The following is a 22,140-nucleotide window of genomic DNA, read 5'->3' as shown; positions in this document are numbered from 1 at the left end:
ACGATGCCTAGCATTAGCACAGAGACTTTTCCGCGTTTTGATCCGGTACGTAAAGTAGACAAAAACTTAGTCAACAAGCCCCCAGTGAGGAAGCCCGCTCTACCCGGGACAGTTTGTTGTTACGCCTCGCGGATTACTTGGCGTTGCCACAAACGCACGCAGACACACAAAAACGACGAGGGGGCACAACGTAACCGAACCTTCGCTGTTATACTGAGCCCGAACAGGTGAGTCCGGTGCCACGGAGTTCGATTGGGTCAACCTAAAACAAGAGCCGAGCGGCAGGCTCGCTTCCACGCGGCCGCTTCGCGCGTCTAAACAAAAGAGCCGACGAGGAGCTCCTCGGAGGCCCAGATGAGACCTCACCGGGTCCGCCTCGACTTCTGTTGTGAGTTGGGCTGTGCCGCACGCTCCCCCTCCTATTTTTCTTGTTTCCAGAGAGGCCACCCGAGATGCCGCTTCTTCACAGGAAAGCCTTCGTCCGCCAGGAGCCTCCGGCCGACTTGCGTCCCGACGAGGAGGTCTTCCTTTGCCGCATCACCCATGAAATCTTCCGCAGCTACGAGTGAGTCTGACCTGGCCGGCTGGCTGGTCCGCCAGCGCCACGGCTGTCGTTATTCACGGACACCAATATCACCTGAGCCTGGCGCTGTGACGTCATGGCACGTTGGTCCGGTCCTACTCACGAGCTCACTATAAACTCCCACACAAAGTACTTGACTCACAACCATGTGTGTTTCTATCGAAGCACTTAAGTGGCAGGTGTATCGTTAGCAGAGTTAGCTCGGCGCTTAGTTGTCACTTGTTAGCTACTTTTAGCCGCTAACTGCTAACAGGCCAAGCACGTTGGATACGTTCCCTTCTTAAAGGGCAAGAGCACGCTGACTTCATTCGATTTTAGCACCGTGAGCGAGTGGATTAAAGATTCAAGAATTTTTATTAACCATATTTGAGCGTGCCAAACAAGGAATTTGACTTCGGTACAACTCAGCCTCTGTTCAACATTTGAGTGACTAACAACACTCAGGACATGGGCGAAAATTGACAAATATTCTCAAACATCCCCTGATCTTAAACTCCCAGGAGAGCAAGGAAAAACAGAGCATGATGTTATTGCACAGCAATGTCTCTGAGACTCTATGAGTGGTGTGAGTTCATCAGAGCGACAGCCTGGGGGAAGAAGCTGTCTCTGTGTCTGCTGGATTTGGCGTACAGAGCTCTGTAACGCCATCCGGAGGGGAGTAGTTCAAACAGACTGCAACCTGGGTGAGAAGGGACCGTAGAGATGTTACTTGCACGTTTCCTGGTCCTGGACAGATACAAGTCCTGGATGGATGGGAGGTTGATTCCAGTGATCTTTTCTGCAGTCCTGATTGTCCGTTGCTTTCTGTGTTGTCTTGTTTGGAGGCCGATCCAAATCAGACAGTGATGGAGGTGCAGAGGATAGACTGGATGATGGCAGTATAGAAGGTCTTCAGCAGCTCCCGTGGCTGGTTGAATTTCTTGAGGTGTCTCAGAAAGTACAGCCTCTGTTGGGCCATCTTCCGGACAGATTCTATGTGGCTGGTCCATTTCAGGTCCCGAGAGATTGTGGATCCCAGGAACTTGCAGGTGTCTGTGGAGAGAATAGTATTACTGCTGCTAGTGAGTGGTGAAAGTGGTGAAGGGTCTCGCCTGAAATCCACTGTCATCTCCACGGTCTTGAGCGGGTTCAGCTCCAGCCCAGCTCTTGCTTGTGCTGCAGGAGGTCCTGTTGTGTGGTGGACTGTTCAAACCTGCAGTAAAACCTTTTTAGCTGGTTTGCAAGCCTTGGGGGTCTCCACAGGATGAGGGGTTGGTTTCTTGAAGCCTGTGATGCTCTGCAAACCTTTCCACACTGTTGAGGGATCAGGATTGGCAGAGAGGTGTCTCTCCAGGCTCTCCCCGTAACACCTCTTGGCTTTCCTGACCTCTCGGTTCAGTGTGTTCCTGGTCTACTTGAACATGTCCCGGTCGCCACTCCTGTAGGCCTCCTCCTTAGCTTTGCGCAGCCTCCTGAGGATCGGTGAGACCAAGGTTTGTCGTTGTTGTACGTGCAGAAGGTCTTAGTCCTCACAAAAACTGATGTACGATGTGACAGTGTCAGTGAGTTCATGCAGGTCTGAAGTTGCAGCTTCAAAAACTCCCCAATCGGTGCAGTCTTGGAGGTCCTGCTTTGACTCCACTGTCCACTTCCTCACAGTCCTCACCACAGGCTTAGAAGTTTTTAACTTCTGCCTGTAGGTCGGGATCAGATGAACTAGACAGTGGTCCGAGAGTCCTGTTGGATTTTGGTCCACAATTTGGGAAGCGCACTAACCGCGCCTCACGGCAAAAGCCATAGCCAATCACCTGTTATCCAATTTACTCACCGCATGCTCGTTTTATTTCTTCAGTTTTAGGAAAAGGCTAAGACACCGAAACAAAATTTAGACTTACACAGGTTGGTTGAATTCAATCACAATTCTTGTTAAGAAAGCTCTGTTTTCAGGAAAGTACAATAACAGTAAACAGTTCCTTGAAGTGAGAAGCAGCAGTTCGTGCATCTTGTTCGCCAGGGAGCGGACATTCGCCAAATGAATTAATGGTAGGGGAGAACGGAACCCTCTCTGCCTCAGCTTTACGAGGGCTCCGGCGCGTTTGCCACGCCGCCGCCTTCGACATGCTAGCTTTGTATAGCACCGCTGCTCCGGCTAAAATCTCCGTCAAACAGTCTGGATCAGAGAAAACTGGAGAGAAAATACAAGGAGAAGACTGTCCAATGTTTAACAGTTCTTCTCTGGTAAAAGTGATCCGGGATGGACAGCAGAAGACACAGAAAACACACAAAATAAGACAAAGTAGCAGAGAGTGTCTCACCGAGGCGGCCGTCCGCGGTGCCATCATGAATGGACACTCGTGGTCCTCATTCGATGGCTACAGAGAAACTTTGGTTCCCTAAATCTGTCGTCATCTTGCCCTCAGTGAATTTTTCGAGAGGACCATCCTTTGCAACAGCCTGGTGTGGAGCTGTTCCTTGACAGGCCGAGCGGGTCTCACCTACCTGGAGGCAGTGGAGAGCGAGCGACGGGCTAAGCAAAGCCTTCAGAACTTTCCGCACTCACTGGTGCGGCCACTGCTGCACCTGGCGGCACTTGGCCGTCGCAGCCGCCTGAGCGAACTCTGCGAGGATGTCTACAGCTTTGCCAAAGACCGCTTCTTCCCCGGTGAGACGGTGGACGTTAGCGGACGCGACGAGGTCAGGTAGGACGCAGTCGCTCGAATGTCTCCTGCAAAGCAGGACGGTTCGCCTCTTGGCAGGCAACCACTCATCGGAGCTCACAATGCCCGACTCTACACACACAAAATGCACGTTTTTGTGTGTGTTTTAGGCATATGTGCGAAATCCTTCAGGTCCACTCGTCACATTCCAGCACAAACGGAGCACCAACCGTTAACGGACATAATAAGTCAGCCACCAGCAACGTCATCGTCATCAGTGATAGCGATGATGACGAAGCCGCCGCCTTTCAGAGTCCCAGCAGGTTCGAGTTTGTTAGCCTGTCAAGTCCCAAATTGGAGTTGTCTGACTCGTTCTCACCACCGGCGCGCTTGAGAAACCACAACATGAAAGTGATCGCTGGGCTCTTGTAACGCTACACCAAAAAAAAAAAAATCACTGATGCCAAAATAGTTTATACCCATTGTATTGGCCCACTGATAGAATCAGAACTGCTACTGAAATGCTCAGCTCCATTGTTCTCTAAATACCCACCTGAGCCGAGCCTTAATTTTTCTGCTGCATAACTAGATTCAAACAGGAGTTAAAAAATTACTGGCATGCTTTTGCGGGCCACTTAAAATGATTCTTTGCCACGTCATATGACTGTGTGTGTAAACAGAAAAAGGAAGAGGCCTCTGAGTCCATCGGCGTTCAAGTACGAGGTGAGGATCATGACTGAGGAGCACAGCGAGCCGTTTGTCGTCAGAGCCAATCAGATCAGGTGCGTCCCCACCCCACCCGCCCTCCTGTTCCCATATTTGAGCAAAGGTTTGATGCAGCACCTTTGCTGTGTTCAGTCGCAGGAAAAACGTGATGTCGCGCGAGCGCCTGAAGCTGCTGCTCAAGCAGCACTTCGAGCCAGCCAACGGGATGGTTCGGCTCAAGGTAAGGAGCCCCCCCAAACAACGCGTCACTTCCTCTCATGTAACTTTCTCTGCCTCCGCCAGGCATCCAGCGTGGTCAAGTACCGTTTGGCCGAGCAGAACCTTTCCCACTTCTTCCCGGATGAGCCTCCCCGGTTCCCCTGCAGCATCAAGAATGAGGCGGGCTGCTCGCTGGCACAGGTGCGGGCAAGTTTTAGCGCAGGCCCTACTAAGGGCAGCCCGCCTCGCGAGACAAAGCCACAAATAGCGGCCTCGCTACTAACACGATAAATCGAAATATTCTCGGCTTTGTGTAGTCCTCTGCGAAAGCGGACCAATTATCTTTACAAAAAATGCAAGTAAAGATAATCGGGTCTGTTTTTACATCAAACATGAATGACGATTCGGACGAAAATCTATCGGTGTCCGAATGTTTTCACCTGAGCGTATTAAAAGTCAGGCCGGCACGTGGTTGCTGAAGGCGACGGCGACGGAGAATCTGAAGCTGCTGCAGCAGGAGGAGGAGATGATACCCAAGGCTGGGCTGAAGAGGGCCCAGAAGGAGGCGGCCAAGTTGAAGGAAGAGCAGAGGCAGCGCTTTGAGCAGGACAAGCAGAAGAGAAGAGAGGAGAAGGAGCGCCGCAAGCAGGAGAAGGATCTGGTGAGTCTTCCCCAAACAATTGAAATCCTCAACTCAAAATATCTTTTATTTTACTGGTTCTTTTATCACAAACAAATTATTCAGCTTTCATTACCTGACATGTTTCGTGATAAAAGAACCAGTAAAATAATTGACAATTGAAAACAAGATGAACATAGTACAACTATCAAAACATCTTTGCCGCTTGACTTTGTGTTTTTCTTTTTGAATAAATCTCTAGTCGGGATTTATTTTGTACCATCGTATTGAATTCGAATTCAAAAGCGTTGAAAATAGTTTTACCTGATAAAAAAACAACCCGGGTTATGAATTTAAATTCACATTAAATAATAAAAGGCAAGGAAGGATATTGCCTTGGGGCAAAATTTGAAATATGTCTCACTTGGGCTTTGCGGGAGCGTGAAAAGCTGAAGGAGGAGAAAAAGAAATACGTGGAGAGGCTGAAACTGTGGAACAAACCAAGAGAAGACATGGAGTGTGAAGACCTGAAGGTTAGCAATGCCCGCCGCAGTCGGCGCCGCAAGAGTACCGTCAGCTTCTCATTTCCCCCCCTCGCAGGATCTGCCCGCTCCCACGCCCGTTAGGACTCGTCTGCCGGCCGAGCTCTTCGGGAAAGCCCTGATGGTCCTGGAGTTCTTGCGAGCCTTCGGCGAGGACTTTGGCCTCAAGGACGAATTCCCAGAAGGAGTCACTCTGGGTAGGAGCCTAAAGTTTTGGCTGCAATTCTTGTCGTGTCTTGAAATTGCTCCTGCGATACCTCACTCTCTCTTTGGCTCCATTTGCAGAGGTTCTGGAGGAGGCTCTCGTGGGTTCTGATCCGGAAGGTCCTCTGTGTGAGATGCTCTTCTTTTTTATCACAGCTATCTTTCAGGCTCTGGATGAGGAGCAAGAGGAGGCGGCCAAAGATGCGCAAGAAGGTGAGACGCTCCACCCCCCTCCCCCTTAGTACCTCAATGAGTTCATGCAGTGGTTTTGTTTCTGCTTCTCGCCACCTGCAGAGTTCTCGTTGCATCTTGACGTAACAATGTGTGGCAGATATTGAGCAAGATGTTGCGTGTGCACGCATTTGCAGATCAGTCGGAAGCTCAGGACGACGATTCGGAGCGGGTGGCGTCAGCCGCGAGTGCCGACGTGACCTCGGCTGCCGCCTGGTCTCAGCTCCACCTGGGCTGCGGCCTGCACGAGGTGGACCTGGACAGCTGCACGCTTTCGGAAATCCTGCGGCTCCACATCCTAGCGTCCGGCGCCGACTGTAACCACGGCAACCCCAAGTTCCGCTACCAGAGGCAGGGCGGCTTCACGTCCACAGACGACCCCTGCGTGGAGCTCTGCTCAGCCCGGCCAGCGCTGATGACAAAGCTGGCGCGCACAGCCGTCTACGATCTGACGGCGGGTGAGCACCCGGCTTCTTTTCTCACAAAGCCTTCGGAAGCCAACCCGCATTGCGTTTGTCCAGGCGAGAAACTGAGTATCCTGCAAGCCTTGACGGGCAAGCTGCTGACTTTGGCGTCCAGCAGAGATCTGATCGAGGAATGCGTGGAGGAGCAACGCATCGCCAGGCAAGAGCTGAGGGAGCTCCGGGCCGAGCGGCACCGCAGGGAGAGAGAAGAGGCGGCGCGCAGGTACGCGCTTGGCCGACCTACTAGCGGCAACCCTTTGTGACCGCTGCATGTGGACTCCTGCAGGGTGCGCCTTCGCAAAGAGGAGCGTTTGCGTGAGCAAGAGCAGCGCCTTAAGATGAAAGATGGGATGGCGGAAGCGTCGGGCCACCCCAACAACACAAAAGGTTGTGCTGCTGTGGCAAATATGGCCCACGCCAAATCCCACAAGTTAAATTTTTTTGTTTGTTTTGGCCCCAAAATTTTAAACGAGCTTGAATCGGATGCCATTTGAGCTACGGAAACCTTTTTCCAAGAATGACCTCCACAATTTAACTGAAAGGTCTGAAATGTTGACACCAAAGGTGACTCATCCGAGGACACGTCTCTCTCCTCAGCCGAAGTCAAAGAATTGCCACCGACCGCTGACCCCAAAGCTCCAACAGACCCCCCTGGCGCGCTGACGGCGGAGGAACTGGAGGCGGAGCAGGAGAAGGTGAGCCCACACCGATTTGGTGACTGGGCCGCGCAGCCGCCACTTGTGTCCAAAGTAGGGCCTGACTGATCCGGTGCGGTCAGATGACCACTTGAAGAACAAATCTAGTTGTGTTGTGCTAAAAAGCCGTTTGCGGTCGGTGTCATGTGCGTCTGGGCCCCCTGCCGCAGGTACGCGAGCTGCACGAGCGCATCCAGAAGGCGGCAGCCTGCACCAGCCTGCACCCGCTGGGCCGGGATCGCCTTTACCGACGCTACTGGTTCCTCCCCTCGGCCTCGGCGCTCTTTGTGGAGGAGGACGGATTTGGCCTGACTGAGGACATGCTGCGGCCCCGCCCTAAAACCGGCCCGGACCCTGCCGCCACCGACTTGGAGGATGGCCAGCGTGTCCAGCAGGAGCCTGCAGAGGGAAGGTTGGTTGCAAGTCACTCAGAAACTAATGCTTGAAATCATTTGGGCCCAAAGGATTCCAGGGAAGTCGGCTTTTTTGCCATCCTCACATCAATTCATTGAAAAAGGTAATTGAGAGATGATTGGTCATTAAAGGAATCGTTAGCCGCAATGGAAAGTTTGGTTAACCTGTCACAGTTAAGTAAAATCATTTTGAGGTCATATGAGAGGTGCATAATAGAATTTTATTTTATTTCCTTCCACACCGATCAGTTTTGGTTCTGGTCCAGAATGACGCCTCTTTCTTGTCCTGGCAGTGTCGGCTCGAGTCCAGCGCCCCTGCACTGCTGCGGCCCACCGGTCAACCGTCCCAACCAGTGGTTCTTCTACAGCTCGGTGGAGGAGTTGGACCAGCTTTTGGACGCACTGAACCCACGAGGCCATCGCGAAAGTGGCCTGAAGGAGGCGCTACAGCAGGAGCGTGAGCGTCTGCAGGAGGTTCTGCAGGCCTGCCAGCGCAGCAAGTACACTTGCACCGGTACCAATCTTCCCCCTATTTTTGGGGCCGGGACCTCCCTCCCCTCTTGGGATCTCTCTGGAGCACGACTATGGCCATGCCTCCTGGCGCACTTCATCTCCTCATAGCGTTCATGTCGCCTCCGTCCAGACGATCCCGAGTCATCCCGGTCTGTCCCGGAATGCACTGCTGCGGCTGAGACCCTCATGGTGGGGCGCCTGAGAGACCTGCTGCTGGACATCGAAGACCGCATCCACCAGGGAACGCTGGGAACGCTCAAGGTAAAGAGAGCGCTCGTGTCATCGGGTGAAGATGTCATATCCACGCTGGCCCCACCGACTCTTTTGCAGGTTATGGGCCGACGCAAGTGGCGGGCGGCACTGAAGACAGGAAACTACCGGCTGCTGAGTCCTGATGGAAGCGAAGCACCGACAGAGAACTCGACTCGCCTGAACGCCGGACACGGGTACGAGGACGACTATAGGAACTTGTATGACCCATGATGACAAAAACAGACACAGAACGATGCCAATGAGACTGAAATAGAAGCAAACAGGCGTGAAGACAAAGAAAACAGAGTGACAGGTGTGAAATTCCAGACAGATAAGTTTGAAGATGGACAAATAAACTTGGACGACGACAGTGACCGATGTAAGAGGGGTGCAAATGTTGACAGGAATGCGTGTGTGCAGGCTGCCAGCAGATAAGATGGTGGCGGTGAGAAGTCTAGCTCGGGCGCTGGGACACGTGGAGCGCGGCATTGAGAGACGCTTCCTCAAAGCTCCGCTAGGTAGGTACGCCCCTAACCAACTCATTGGCTACATTCAGTGGCTACCGCTTGGAGGACGCGAGTGGGCATAGAGAACTCGCATGAGACGTCAAGCATCTATAAGGCATCAAGCCGGATGCCTACGAAGACCGCTCGGAGATGTTATTCAATGAGATGCTTCCAAGAGTTGGAGAACGTCAGACCGCAAAAGGCAGACAGCCGATCGATTGACACAAAGACGTACAAATGGACGCGGCAGAATCATTTTCACAAGAGAACGAATGTTTAGAAGACGTAGACGATGTGGAATAAATGCAGGGAGCTAAGCTAATGCTAAGCTAACACGCAGCTGACACCGCCACCGCAGGTGAGGACGAGTCCAAGAAAGAGCAGAAGAGCAAAAAAGGCAAGAACAATGAGCAGTATATCAGCGATGGTACGATTGGCAAAAGGCTGTCCTCGTGATCGCCTGAGCAATGCTTCCCCCCCTCTTTCCATTCTCTCATTAGCGTTCACCCTTTCACACTCAGTTTAACTTTTTAGTTGTCACTGTCTTTCCCTTGTTTGTGTCCCTCGATCTTTTTTTTCTTTTTTGCTCTTTCTCTCCCTCCCTGTCTTGCCCTTTTATTTGTTATCTTTTATTTGGCTCACTGACTACATTTTATTTCTCTTTTTCTTCTAAGACAGCGTCAGTGACAGCAGTCGTGCTGCCAAGTCTGTGCTGGAGTGCTGGCGGGAGTCTCTGCTGTCGTCTTCCAGTCTGTCGCAGGTCATTGGTCACGCCTTCCTCTGCTTTTGGATGGCTCCGTTTGAATCATTTGTGTGTGTGCGCGTGTGTATGCGTGTGCGTGTGTACGCACACGTACGCCTACAGGTTTTTGTTCATTTAGCCATCCTGGAGAGAAGCGTGCGGTGGTCTCGCTCGGTCCTGAACGCCCGCTGCCGCGTGTGCCGCCGCAAGGGCGATGCCAACACCATGCTCCTGTGCGACGTGTGTGACCGCGGCCACCACATGCGCTGCCTCCGACCACGCCTCAAGGTGCACGCTGGCAGAGCCCGGCGCAGGGGGCTTGCGTGCAGCAACTTACGTGCGTCAGCTCACTGCTGCTCTGCTCCCTAGAGCGTTCCAGAGGGCGAATGGTTCTGTTCCGACTGCCGGCCCAAGAAGAGGTCCGGCCGCCTTCCTTCGCGACGGCGGTCTTTGCTGGACCGTGACAGAGATGAGGAAGAGGAGACGATGTCTGAGGAAGAGTCCGAGGACCAAGAGGAGTCAGAAGAGGAAGAGCCCGATTTTGTTGTGAGGCGAGTCTTGCGCTATTCTGACATTGGCTCTGCCGCTGCACTTTGCAAGTTTGAGCTGCTCTTGACAACCTTGATGTCGTTAGCCGGCCTGATTATAGTCCATTCCCGTCTTCGGCTGTGAACGGTCATTGACGCCTTTTCGTGTGAGCTGCTTTTCAAAATGGCAAATGTTTGCTTTTCAGTACCAGGAAGAGTCAGGCTGCGACCCCCAAAGGCAGGAGCACTCAGGCCACGTCCAAAAGTCAGCAATTCACCACGTCAAATGGGAAATCCAAGTACGTAATGCCATCGCTCAGTAGCGCTGTTGGTGGCATATTATTTTTACATGCATGTATACAGCGCGGTCCTGGCTACTTTGGCGCCCCTGGGTGACCCCACCACCCTCACCCTCATCCCACTCCCAAAACAAAAAACATTTTGCAAACACCGTCCGGTCCGTCAAACAACCTTAACTTAACATTGATCACGTCACATATACGTGCATCAGGTAATGCAGCCATAACGTAGTGCGTGCACTGTCTGTTTTTTTTAAATTATTTTTTTGAGGAAAATTTTCACATCACCCAATTCATTACATGTGAATAGGTATTATTTTTATGAATGAAATACAATTTATTTGGAAGCAGTTGTGTGGCCTTGGAATCCCTCGCCCCCTTTTCTTTTCCGGCCTCTGCTACCCGCCTATTGCCTGCTCGAGAGAGGTGGGGAGGGAGGGGCGGTGCGAGAGGGCTGCTCTCCTCACACGCATGCACGCACGCACGAACCCCGACCCGACACAACTCTCAGCAGCAAATTGATTTCACGTGACAATAAGGGTGACCCAGTGCCCACTGAACAGACTTGAGATGGAACTGAATGAGCTAGAAAACTGGTGATTTTTTGTTTGTTTTTTTTCTCTTGGGAGCGCTTCTGCGCCCACGTGGATTGCACCCTGGGCGGTTGCCCATATTGCCCATAGCAAAAAACGGCCCTGCATGTAGTATATTTATAGTACTTTTTTTCAACATATAATTCCACTCTTAGGTTGTCGGGGAAAAAGGATGTGTCGCTTCTGTTCAGGGCCGGTGCGTCGGGCGGCAAGGCCCCGCCCCCGTCCGGCAGTAAGAACGACAGTGGCGCCAGAAGGTTATCGGGGCGCAAGAGAGCGCCCACCCCAGGTACGCTTGCCAAGATGACCTTGCTCAAAGTGAGGCAAAGACGCTTGCATCCTCAGCACTTCCCACACTTATGCAAATTCTCACGGAGCTGATGTTTGCTTGTAAGAATGCAAAATGGCCGACACATCCCTTGGGTGTATTGTAGCAACATCCATCAGGGTTCATTCAAGGTCGCAAATTTCATTTTGGACATGACATTACAAGTCAAAATATTTTTTCTAGTCGTATCATTAAAATGAATGAATTCATTGAGCCGTATCATTCTATCTGGCATCGCTGATCAGGTGATCTGAGAATGAGCTGTTTAGCATCGAATTAGTTCCCCCCTCATTTATTATTAATTCATAAAGACATTGCTTACGCTTGAACGTGCCTCCTCCCCCAGACGCTTTGCTGACTCCATCGGAACCTCGCAAGTTAGTCCGTCTAGCCGCCGCCTCGTCCTCGAGTAGCCGCCGCTCGTCCGGGAGGAACCAAGGCGTCCACGAGCTGTCGGCGTGCGAGCTCCTAGTGGTGGAGCTGGTCCGCCACGATGACAGCTGGCCCTTCATGAAGCTGGTGACCCGCACACAGGTTCGCTCTCCCGTTGGCCACCTCGCCGTCGCCACCATGCTACTTCCCGTCTCACTCTTCCTGTGCGCAGGTGCCCGACTACTATGACATCATCAGCAGACCCATCGCGCTCAGCATCATCCGAGAAAAAGTCAACAACTGCCAGTACCTCAACGCAGGTAATGCACCAACGGGACTCACTGGGGACTGCGTAGAATCGGGAGCAATGGGCCTGAAATGGAGAGAAAAACTAATTCATTTTCTTGCAATGCGTTCCTTCTACATTTGCAACTTAGGTTTTTTTTTCTTTCTTTTTTTGGCAGCTTTTGCGCTACCTATTTCTCCACCTAAAGGACAACAAACTGTCAAATGTTCTGCCTTTGTGTTAAGGCAGCAAAGAAAGTCACGATATTTTTTTCAAATTAAGCAGGTGATGAAACTATTAGCACATTTCTTTTTCTGGTTAAGATCGGAATTGGCACCAGCCACTCAGGCCAAGTGGCAAGTGATTCCGAGCTGATTGCACCGTCCCATTCGCGCACATTCTCATTGACTCCCTCTCGCTCATTCGCTAGACTCATCAGCTGTGTCATAGCACCGAGTCGGCCGCCATTTTGTTAGTCGATCTCATCCTTTGATTTGTTTCCGTCCCGCGCAGGTGACTTCATCTCTGACGTGGAACTGATGTTCTCCAACTGCCTCCAGTACAATGCTCGCCACACCAACGAAGCCAAGGCAGGAGTGCGCCTTCAACAGTTTTTCCGCGCCCAGCTCAGCAAGTTGGGCCTGTCAGAGCATGCCCCAACCCAAGCGCCAACCGCCAAGCGAGCTCGCCTCTGAGCTTGTCACTATTTCACACACGTCGCAATCTTGAGGTGACTCGTTCATCACATTTCATGGGACTGCAGGGGTCAGAGGTCATCGTGAGAACAGTTTGTAGAGAATTATCCTGTCCCGCCGCTGACCTTGTTACAACTACTGACCTCTGACCTGCTGATGTTCAGCGTGTGACTATTTATGGTGCTTGACTTGAATCTTTTTGCACTGAAAGCAAACGCACGCGCTCATCTTTTGCGTTTCTCAGGGACAACAATGAAAAAGTAGTGATATTCTTGCTGGCTACCAAATAATATTTCTGTTGCTCATTCCGCATTGTTTTTCTCACAGAAACGTCACTAATGTTGCAAGCTGGAAATCAGGTGTGTCATCGTTAAAAAAGTCTACACACTCACTGGAGGAAAAAAAGAAAAACATTTTCATTTTGTCTTTGTGATCATAAAACTTACCAAGGTTGTTTTGGTTTAGAGTTTGATTTGTGTTCTTTGGGAAACATCCCACTGCCTAGCTTAGCTTAGTTTAGCTTAGCATTGTTCATGTGTTCAACCCCTTTTGTTGTGGACTTTTTGCCAGTGTGTTTTTGGAGTGCAATGTTTTGCCTCCTTATTTATTTCTGACTGAAAGATGACATTGCTGCTGTCACCACTTTGTGCAGCCTGCTTGTTATGGAAAATAAAGTGTTTTATACCATAACGTATTTATTTTGTTTACACTGGTGGCTTTTAGCGGCGTGTTCCAACCCACGCTGGGACAGGTACAATGGGGCGGCACGGTGACGCAGTGGTTAGCATGTCCGCCTCACAGTTAGGAGGGTGTGGGTTCGATTTCACCTCCAGCCCTCCCTGTGTGGAGTTTGCATGTTCTCCCCGTGCCTGTGTGGGTTTTATCCGGACACTCCGGTTTCCTCCCACAACCCCAAAACATGCATGGTAGGCTGATTGAGCACTCCAAATTGCCCGTAAGTGTTGACTGCGAGTGCAGATGGTTGTTAGTCTCTGTGTGCCCTGCTAATGGCTTGGCTCAGGGTGTCCCTCGCCTACTGCCCAATGACTACTGGGATAGCGCTTCAGCACACCCGCGACCCCTGAGGGGACAAGCGGTACAGAAAATGGATGGATGGATGGATGGGACTTTAAATGTACAGAAGTAATTGTGTTGTGTTTTATTAACTTAAGTTATAAATTATTTTGAAGGGATATTAATCATACTTCTGTCCTTGATTTTCGCTGCACTTAAATTGAAGTGGAAATGTAGCCGCCAACAAAGTCACCTGACCACCCAACAAATTGTGTTGATTTATTTCACTTTCCAATTACCGGTGATAAACGGCTTGTTTATTTTCGCATGGCTGCGTCACTTCCGTCGTTTACTCTCTGTGGCTGGTGAACGGCTGACATTTGTTTTGAGTTTGGCGTCTGATCACACCAACCCTCACGCGAGAACGGCGCCGGTCACGTGCACGTGGAGGCCATACGAGCACTGATTGGAATTATCGCCATTAATATTCACTAACCAATCTTCGTTTGTTGGGTTGTAGCCCCGCCCCTTCCGAACCCTGGCAGGTTTCCTCTTCCCCCTCATGCCCTCCCCCTTCCCGGCCTGCCCTCCTTCTCGGCTGTCCATCCTTTTGCTAGTCTCTACCTTCCGCCCTTTTACCGAAGCCTTGTGACGGCGTAACGAAGCCGACAAAGTCCGGGACAGAATGGTAAGAGCCAACATTTCGACGGGATTGGCAGCTGCGCTCGGCCTCCCGGCTTCCCACATGAAGCATGCGTGGCGTGTGTATGTGTGTTCGTGTAGCTGATTGGCGGCCAGCGTGATGTTAGCCAGCATGGCCGGCGACGCCGCTCCACTTAGTGAATACCGGACCGAACACTACTCGGGTGGTCGGCCCGGCGCCTGAGAGAGACCGGCGCCACTTGATTCCGACCAGTTTATGCTGGTGGCCTTTAGCGGCGTGCTCCGACCCACGCCGGGACTGGGACCGTTATGCCTCGGGGCGGCCATTTTAGCGTCGCAGCTGGGCGGTGGGCAGCGCTAGCAGCCGGGCCGGGCCAAGAATGTCCAGGTATCAAATGAATGCTGGAAAAGACCCACCTTCAACACAAATCCCGTTATGGTAACGTTGAGTAGTCCGACTACTCAAGTGTGCACGAGAAGCTCTAAATCACAGGTGTCAAATTCAAGGCCCGGGTGCCAGATACGCCCCGCCACATCATTTTATGTGTCCCGCGAAGACAAATTGTGCATAAAATTCGTGTGTCATTACTAGAATTGCAAATTATCTTCACTTTTAATATCTTTTTTTTAATTTTTTATTTTTGACCAGTTTTTACTCATCTGATTTGAAAACGAGTTATTTGTCAGTTTGTTTTGTAGCGTTTACTGTATATAATATGAGGTGCTCATACATTTATTTGGGTTGACAGTCATAATGGCCCTCCGAAAGAAACTATGACTACAATGCGGCCTGCGAAAAAAATGAGTTTGACACCCCTGACATATTTGACATATTTAGAGTCTAAATAGTACACTCAGTCAACTTGAAAATCATAGAAAGGGGATTTATTTAATCATTTTCTGGCCGGGGCTCTGCCTGCCCCTGACACCAGGCAAAGCCAGTGCTGAGGGTCCAGTGGGCCCGACCCAGTCCGGCATAGCGCCAAAGTCCAGTTCAGACCACAGCCGGCTGATGTAAAGCTAACAATCCCTCCGGTCTGGAACCGACCAGGAACCTGCTTAAAGCCACTGTGGTCTAGTGAAGTGGTTTCGAAATGCACGTTTGTTGCAGTTTTAGATGCTGGAGATTTTTTATAACATCATTGACTGAGACATTGACTTGCAAATTAGCTTATATTGTTATCATCCTTGCCAATATTGTTAATATATCAACACCGCCGTTAGATTACATTGTTGTTTTGGGCCATTGAAATGGTTCCAAATGGAACCTGAACCATCAAATTTGTCTTTTTTTTAACAACACTTTTGTTGTAAGACAGCGTCTGCATTTAATCAGCAAAACTCAAAGCAATTTTGGTTATTTTGAGGAGGGCCACCACCAACTGAATATGATTTTCTTGTGCAGTTGTGACAGTCTTAATTGTATCTAGTTTTTACTGCCTTCTTGCCTACAAGAAGTGTGCATGGAAGCAAAGCAATTACTTCTTGACGTTCTCAAGTTCAAGTTGCATCATTGCAATCGTACTTGCGGGGTAACGTGGCGCACGTGTGTCCCCAGGCATCAGGTGTGACGGTGAATGACGAGGTCATCAAGGTGTTCAACGACATGAAGGTGCGCAAGTCGCACAGGTCGCCGGATGAGGTGAAGCAGCGTAAGAAGGCGGTGCTCTTCTGCCTCAGTGACGACCGCAAGAAGATCATTGTGGAGGAGAACAAACAGATCCTGGTGGGCGATATCGGCGAGACGGTGGACGACCCCTACGCCTGCTTCGTCAAGCTCCTCCCGCTCGACGACTGCCGATATGGACTCTATGACGCCACCTACGAGACAAAGGAGTCCAAGAAGGAGGATCTGGTCTTCATCTTCTGGTGTGTGCATGCGTGCGGTGTCCTTGCACTAATTGTCCCCGCGGCCTACCCGCTTGGCTCTGGGTTTTCTTTTCCTGCTTAGGTCTACGTGGTGGTGACTTGAGCAGAACTTTGTCAGAAGCATGTTTACTGCGCATCATAATCTGTTTGACTTAAGTCGCACTTAAATGACTTTCGTGGCGTTCACTGTGACATCAGTAGAATGCGGACTCTGGAAGAGAACCTGTTTGACTCAAACCTTAACAACTTAAACAGAACCGCATTGGAACTATAGTGAGTTCAGTAGAACCTCATTAGAAGCACTTTGGCTTCATTGGCGCCTCCTCAAATCCACTTTTCTGTTGGAGATGCCTAATTGGAACCCCTTTCATAGAAGAAACAGATTGGAACCAAAGAAGGACTTCTGTGATCATGTCATCAGTACCAGTTTGGCCCTCAAAGAAGCTCACTTGAACCATTTAGGATTCCCTAGAACCACTTTGACATGAGTACAACCGATATGAAGACAGTAGAAGCTCCCGAACAACTTCATGGGAATGTGGTTAGAACCACTTTAAGTTGAGCAGAACCCATGCGCTAACAGGCTAATTTGGTTAGTACTCTGACGCGGCAGCAAAGTCGCTTGGTCTACGCGCGACCTCACTCCTTGCTGGTTTCCTCACAGGGCCCCCGAGGGTGCGCCCCTCAAGAGCAAGATGATCTACGCCAGCTCCAAAGATGCCATCAAGAAAAAGTTTACAGGTGAGCATCCCCTGCCATCCAACGGCAGCCTCGTCGGCTGTGCTCAAAGTCGCGTTTGTGGCAACGAAGTGAGTTGGAAAGAGAAATGGCCACCAGTTGAGCATTGGCCTTACAAGTTAACACAGAGAAATGGCCGACACCAGGAAAGGGATGGCGCTCTCTCGCGTTGACAACGTCACCGCCTCACGACGCCGCTTTTATGTTTATGACGTTGACCGAGTGGGTTGACAATGCCCTAACCCCCCCCCCCTCACAGGCATCAAGCACGAATGGCAGGTGAACGGGCTGGACGACATCCAGGACCGCAGCACACTGGCCGAGAAGCTGGGCGGCAACGTGGTGGTGTCCCTGGAAGGGCAGCCGCTGTGATGTCGCGGACGCCCAGCCAACCCGCCGTGCCATCCGGAGCCAACCTCACCCCCCTCCCGATCCCACCAGAACACCACCACTTGCCGTGTGTGGCCATGACATGAAGGAGTCGGCGTCTCTCTGCTTCGTTGTTTTCCCTCCATCTTTTTTCTTTTCTTTTTTTTTTTTTGTTTGTTTTTGTTCCCTGAATGAAGGAGATGTCAGTAACTTAAAATATGCAAAACCCTCTCACTTTTTTTTTTCACATGAATCGCTGACCTGTCAGGAAAGGTCGTCTCCAAGTTTTGCCAAAAAAGACCTCTGCCTCCCACTGTGAGGAATTTTTATTTTATTTTTTTAACGTGACTAATTTATTCTGGTCGCCGCGTGGCTCCTCTATGCATCACAGCAACGTTAGCGTTAGCTCTCTCCTGGCCGCCTTACATTTTGCTTTGAATGTAACTGCCACCACACGTTGTTCGAGTGCACTTTGATTTTGGAAGCGTAACACTATGGAAAGCAGATCCGACAACACACACCCCCCACCCCCCAATCGGGTCCCGGTGAGAGACAGAGCAGCGATGACTAGAACGCGGCGACAACATCCACAGCCTTACAGTGGAACCTTGTTTGTGAGCTCACAGGAAGCCACACTGCAATAAAAGCTTGTGGCCCCGCCTCCCGTCTCGTCTGTGTCTGTCACGTGCGGACGCTTCACAAAAACGGAAGCTTGCAAGGAGCGTCTGGACTCCACCATGACTTGAGAATATCCTCTATGGAACTACTTTAGATTCAAGCAGATCGATGTTAAAATCGGTTTTGGCAGTACCACAACCTGATTGGGGCGACTTTTCATTGGGGAGAACCTTGTTAAAACCGCCTTGGCGACAGTCGAACTACTTTACAAGGACAACTTCACCTTTATCAATTTAATGCCAGTCGAATCTCATTAGAACCTGACATCTCATTTGGACTCTGACTTAAGTAGAATCATGACGGCTTGGGTCATAGCCTGTTCTTCTATTGCCACCCATTTAGAACAGCCTGACGGCAGTAGATTTGTTCGTACCGTATGATCTGATTGTCCAGGACAGGGGTCACCAACACGGTAGCCCGTGAGGTCCGCATGAGTCGCCCGCAGGACTGTTCTAAAATTAGCTCAAATAGCGGCACTTGTCAGTGAGCTGCATCTATCTATTTTACAGTCAAACCTCGGTTTCTGAACGTCCCGGTTCTCGAACAAATCGGAATTTGAACAAAAAATTCGAGATTTTTATGCTTCGGTTGTTGAACAAAATTCGGAGGTCGAACCTCACGAGATGAGCCGGGAGGACCCGAGAAAACCCGACCGCGCGGCCCGGATGCCGACTGAATCTGTAGTAATTGTATTTTCGTTACTTTGAGGATTGTATTAATCCCTAATCATGCCTCCAAAGAAAGCAAGTGGGAGCAGAAAAGCCGTCCTAAAACACAAAGACGCTCTTAAAGCAATGCGACACTGAGCGCCCGGCGCGCTGCAGTTGCGCGATCGGACCAAATAAAGCTCCCCGAGCACTGAAGTCCACTTAAATTTTAGAAAGTACATCAGGACTTTAAAAATATTTTCTAAATTTCAGCGACGGCTCTGTCACAATAATGCGACCAGCGCTGTGCAGTTGCGCGGTCGGCGACGTGCTACGGTTGCGCGTTCGGCGGTGCGCTGCAGTTGCGCGATCGGAGAAAAATGCGCAAATGAAAAAAATGTTTTAAAAAAAAAAAGGGGTTTTTTTTTTTAGTCTTGGAACGGACTAAAATTTTCTCTATTATTTGTAATGGGAAAAATGGATTCGGAATTCGACCGATTTGCTTCTCGAACCGCCTTCTGGAACGGATTGTGGTCGAAAACCGAGGTTTGACTTTATTTTTGCTATTCTTGTTAAAATCACATACATGAGAACTGGAAATGACAATAATAACAAAGTGAAAGCTAAATTGAGTAAATTGGCTATTTCAGAAGTGTGTGTCAAACTGGTAGCCTTTTGCCTTAATCAGTACCCAGGAAGTAGCTCTCGGTTTAAGAAAGGTTGGTGACCCCTGGTCCAGGACCTTGTTAAGACCGCTTAGATTTAAGTGAAACCACTGAGTAGAATCTCATTCGAAGTTGCCTCTGGCTCTGCTGGAACCATGTCGAACCAATGTGACTTCAGCCGAACATCGTTTGAACCTTCGGCTTCTGCACAGCTGCATTTGGACCACTTTCAACAGAAACAGAACCCCCATTTTGTCTCGAGAGTAGGGCATGTCCGGAAAGAGAACGTCTGGTCACCCTAGCTAAACTGCATTTGAACCACCAGAACTGTACCAAAAATGTCATCGAGACCAATTGAACGAAAGTAGAGCAGCATTGTGTGTTGTGATTAGAACCTCGTTCGGACCTCTCTTGCGTGACGAGATCCCCTTTAGAGTCAACGCGAAGGTCCTGCCAACAGCTTCCTGCGTGAGTGGAGTCACTTCCTGCGAGGTGCGCATTCTTGGCCTTAAATGGAGCGGCAGGAGTGTACTGAGAATGTGATCCTGTTTCTATTTGCGTCGCGGTGACGGCCCAAGCTCGGCTCACCATTTCACGCCGACTCCGCCTCGAAGCTCAACGCCGTTTGCATGATGAGTCAAACCTCACAAATGGCATCATTAGCTTAGCTTATTAGCATCTAGGACCTCTTCAAGCCATCGCGGAAGACACGAGCCTGCAAACCTTTATTTTGGAAAATCCGTGTCGAGTTAACAGGTGTTGTGCTCGATTTGGTTCCCCCTGTTGTGCTCGATTTGGTTCCCCCGTGAGATTTTGTTCCCCCTGCCGCGGGAGCGCGCACAGCTTGTTTGGAAAGCGAAAAACCGATGCCGTACGGCGTCCGCCGGCGTCAGCACTATGTTGTTTTCAATAAAAACATGAAGAATTCACGTTTGCGTCAGTCAATTTTAATTTTTATAAAGGATTATTCTCATTTGATGTCTTTAAATTCATCCGCGTTCTGCCATTGAAGCGGGGTGCATTCAAAGACCAGTCGTACAGACGGAACACTCACTCACTTCACCAAAAAGCAACGATATAATTACGTGAGCTCTTTGCATAAACCTCGATGCAAAGAAACTCCTCCTTTTGGGTACCGTTACATGCTACAAGGAGTATATATTACAAAGGAGACTTTATTCTTAATTGTGATCATAATTCATCCATCCATTTTATTACTCAGGTTTTTCAAAGCAAATTAATATTGTTGCATTTATTAATTTGCTTTAAAATGACAGCGCATTATAATTAAACGCTGACATTATAGCAATGTCAAACGTGTTCATTTAAGAAAAAGACATGTTTTGTGATAAAATCTTTCATAACGAGAATGATTTGAGTGAATTGATTTGAATGAATAATTGAGAAGAAATTTCAGTTCTGAAGGCTCCTTTTGTCCCAAGCAAAGTGACAGGTGGTGGGGACTGGGGATAAAAATTGTAACAGGAACTCTATAAAAATATGTCAACCCGTGAGAATTTGTGCCCCCCTCCCATTTCGAGAACGGTGAGTCCTGGACATCGACTGGCTTTTTTTCTGTCTTCCTGGGGGTCTGTTCAGGTAGTGTGGCAAATTTGAACATATTCCCTCATTTCTAGGCCAAATTACAGGGGGGGAACCGATCCTCACGGTGGCCCTGTGACCACAAGAGGTTGAATCTTGTTGCCTGGGACAGTCCACCTGGAAACATTGCACCCTTTCTTGTGCATGAACGACGTGAAATATAAGAGCCAGTACATATCAACACAAATTTCAAGTTTTATCTGTCAATTACATAATTTGTATTGATAAAAACAAAAACCTTGTCCACTTTCAAAAGAAAGCGCACATCTTCAATTAAATGTTGATATCGCAGTAGTACTCTGACTTTTAATGTCTGTTTGAGACTCACCAAGAGGATCAAGTAGTAAGGACCTTTTTTTCTCCTGGCATGATTGCCTATATTTTATACACAAAATATGAGGTTTTATTCCTCATATGCATGAATTATTAAACATTTTGCACATAACTATATATTTGTTGCTGTAATGTAACTCCCTCTTGTGGCATTTAAAACATTTCTTTACCGCCAGCTTCCAATGATTATGCTCATTGACAATGCCAACAATAAACTTGTATTCCACCGGGTTGATCTAGAAATATACAGAAGAAAAAAATACGTCTGTCAATAATTTCAATAAAATGTGTAAAGAAGAAAATTAATGCCAATTGAGTTTTTTAATAAAATTGTTATAATCTCTTAATAATGTTGTTGAAACACTATTTCAATAAACAGTGCTAATACAGACAGACCTTGAGTCTCTGGCTCTTCCCATTTCATAAATTAGTCATTGCAAATGAATCAATATAGGAAACCTTTTCCACACAATTCCTTGTTTGGCACGCTCAAACATGGCGAATAAAAAACTCTTGAACTCTTTAACACTGATTTGGTTGCGTTTGTTCACCAACAACAGAAGGTAGCATTTATAACCTGTAATTTTAGATATGAAACCATCATTTTACCTCTGATTCAAGCTCAGAATTGGGTCAAACTTTTATAATGTCCCAAAAGAACAATTTGTACGCCCTGATTTTTGATAGGAGAACATGGACGTGCTTTCCCTTCCAGGCATCTTGAACGTCTGCCAAAAATAAGTCAGTGTCAATGTGGTTCATTCCATAGCAGCAAGTGGCATTTATAAAACACTTTATGAGTACAAGACCTATGTGCCACTTATCATAATGTATGTCTTAACATGTTTACAGTTTTATCATGAATACATCTTACATTTGCCCACATTTTCCCTCGTTTGTCTAAAGGTCAAAGACAGTCGTGGTGGTGTTGAGGTATTAAGAGCAGGGGAAAAGGGAGCTGTGGCTGGAGGAGCTGTGGCTGAAAGAGTAGTGGCAGAGGGGGTGGTAACTGGAGGAGCTGTGGCTGGAGGAGCAGTGGGAGAGGGGGCGGGGCAGTGGCTAGAGGAGCAGTGGCAGAGGGTGCAGTGGTTGGAGGAGCTGAGGCTGGTGGGGATGGTGACTGTGTCACCCAGGAGGA

The 22,140-nt window shown here is 49.3% G+C and overlaps 2 protein-coding genes and 1 long non-coding RNA gene across 8 annotated transcripts; 2 read left to right on the top strand and 1 right to left on the bottom strand.

Moving 5' to 3' along the window:
• The first annotated feature begins 59 nt into the window (after positions 1-59).
• Positions 60-13,114, top strand: baz1a (bromodomain adjacent to zinc finger domain, 1A). Of its 4 annotated transcripts, XM_068652947.1 has the most exons (29): positions 60-227; positions 439-565; positions 2,983-3,261; positions 3,390-3,542; positions 3,900-4,001; positions 4,078-4,165; positions 4,228-4,344; positions 4,604-4,805; positions 5,201-5,295; positions 5,363-5,501; positions 5,590-5,721; positions 5,877-6,197; positions 6,261-6,426; positions 6,490-6,590; positions 6,801-6,898; positions 7,069-7,310; positions 7,605-7,825; positions 7,955-8,085; positions 8,155-8,270; positions 8,497-8,594; positions 9,257-9,342; positions 9,448-9,612; positions 9,694-9,875; positions 10,058-10,150; positions 10,899-11,032; positions 11,418-11,605; positions 11,676-11,763; positions 12,243-12,459; positions 12,752-13,114. In XM_068652947.1, exons 2-28 carry the CDS (start codon positions 453-455, stop codon positions 12,422-12,424), a joined length of 4,032 nt encoding a protein of 1,343 aa, XP_068509048.1. In that variant the 5' UTR covers positions 60-227; positions 439-452; the 3' UTR covers positions 12,425-12,459; positions 12,752-13,114. The 4 variants fall into 4 exon arrangements, with proteins under 4 accessions (XP_068509048.1, XP_049595816.1, XP_068509049.1 ...); XM_049739859.1 differs by having other exon boundaries at positions 4,625-4,805; positions 12,243-13,114; XM_068652948.1 differs by having other exon boundaries at positions 4,604-4,804; positions 5,212-5,295; positions 12,243-13,114.
• LOC125980580 (uncharacterized) lies at positions 11,148-20,119 on the bottom strand. Of its 3 annotated transcripts, XR_007485672.2 has the most exons (5): positions 19,656-20,112; positions 19,474-19,574; positions 15,627-15,922; positions 11,754-11,816; positions 11,148-11,665 (listed from the first exon to the last, which is right to left on the bottom strand). It is a non-coding gene; the product is annotated as an uncharacterized lncRNA (long non-coding RNA). The 3 variants fall into 3 exon arrangements; XR_007485671.2 differs by having other exon boundaries at positions 11,148-11,816; positions 19,656-19,967; XR_007485670.2 differs by lacking the exons at positions 11,148-11,665; positions 11,754-11,816 and having other exon boundaries at positions 14,965-15,922; positions 19,656-20,119.
• On the top strand, positions 13,873-17,737 carry LOC125980577 (cofilin-2). Its single transcript, XM_049739909.2, has 4 exons — positions 13,873-14,126; positions 15,660-15,970; positions 16,635-16,711; positions 16,968-17,737. Exons 1-4 carry the CDS (start codon positions 14,124-14,126, stop codon positions 17,078-17,080), a joined length of 504 nt encoding a protein of 167 aa, XP_049595866.1. The 5' UTR covers positions 13,873-14,123; the 3' UTR covers positions 17,081-17,737.
• Positions 20,120-22,140: the final 2,021 nt, after the last annotated feature.

The sequence above is a fragment of the Syngnathus scovelli genome, chromosome 14 (genome assembly GCF_024217435.2).
Source record: "Syngnathus scovelli strain Florida chromosome 14, RoL_Ssco_1.2, whole genome shotgun sequence".
Lineage (NCBI taxonomy): Eukaryota > Metazoa > Chordata > Actinopteri > Syngnathiformes > Syngnathidae > Syngnathus > Syngnathus scovelli.
This window is presented reverse-complemented; position numbering and strand designations above follow the sequence as displayed.

What these genes read in the sequence shown, in the direction of transcription:
- LOC125980577 (XM_049739909.2), top strand. An exon ending in GATCTGGTCTTCATCTTCTG is followed by an intron (nt 15,971 to 16,634) that starts GTGTGTGCATGC and finishes GTTTCCTCACAG; the next exon opens with GGCCCCCGAGGGTGCGCCCC. An exon ending in CATCAAGAAAAAGTTTACAG is followed by an intron (nt 16,712 to 16,967) that starts GTGAGCATCCCC and finishes CCCCCCTCACAG; the next exon opens with GCATCAAGCACGAATGGCAG.
- baz1a (XM_068652947.1), top strand. Translation starts at nt 453, where the DNA reads ATGCCGCTTCTTCACAGGAAAGCCTTCGTCCGCCAGGAGCCTCCGGCC. An exon ending in AGAGAAGAGGCGGCGCGCAG is followed by an intron (nt 6,427 to 6,489) that starts GTACGCGCTTGG and finishes GGACTCCTGCAG; the next exon opens with GGTGCGCCTTCGCAAAGAGG. An exon ending in GAGCCCGATTTTGTTGTGAG is followed by an intron (nt 9,876 to 10,057) that starts GCGAGTCTTGCG and finishes TTTGCTTTTCAG; the next exon opens with TACCAGGAAGAGTCAGGCTG.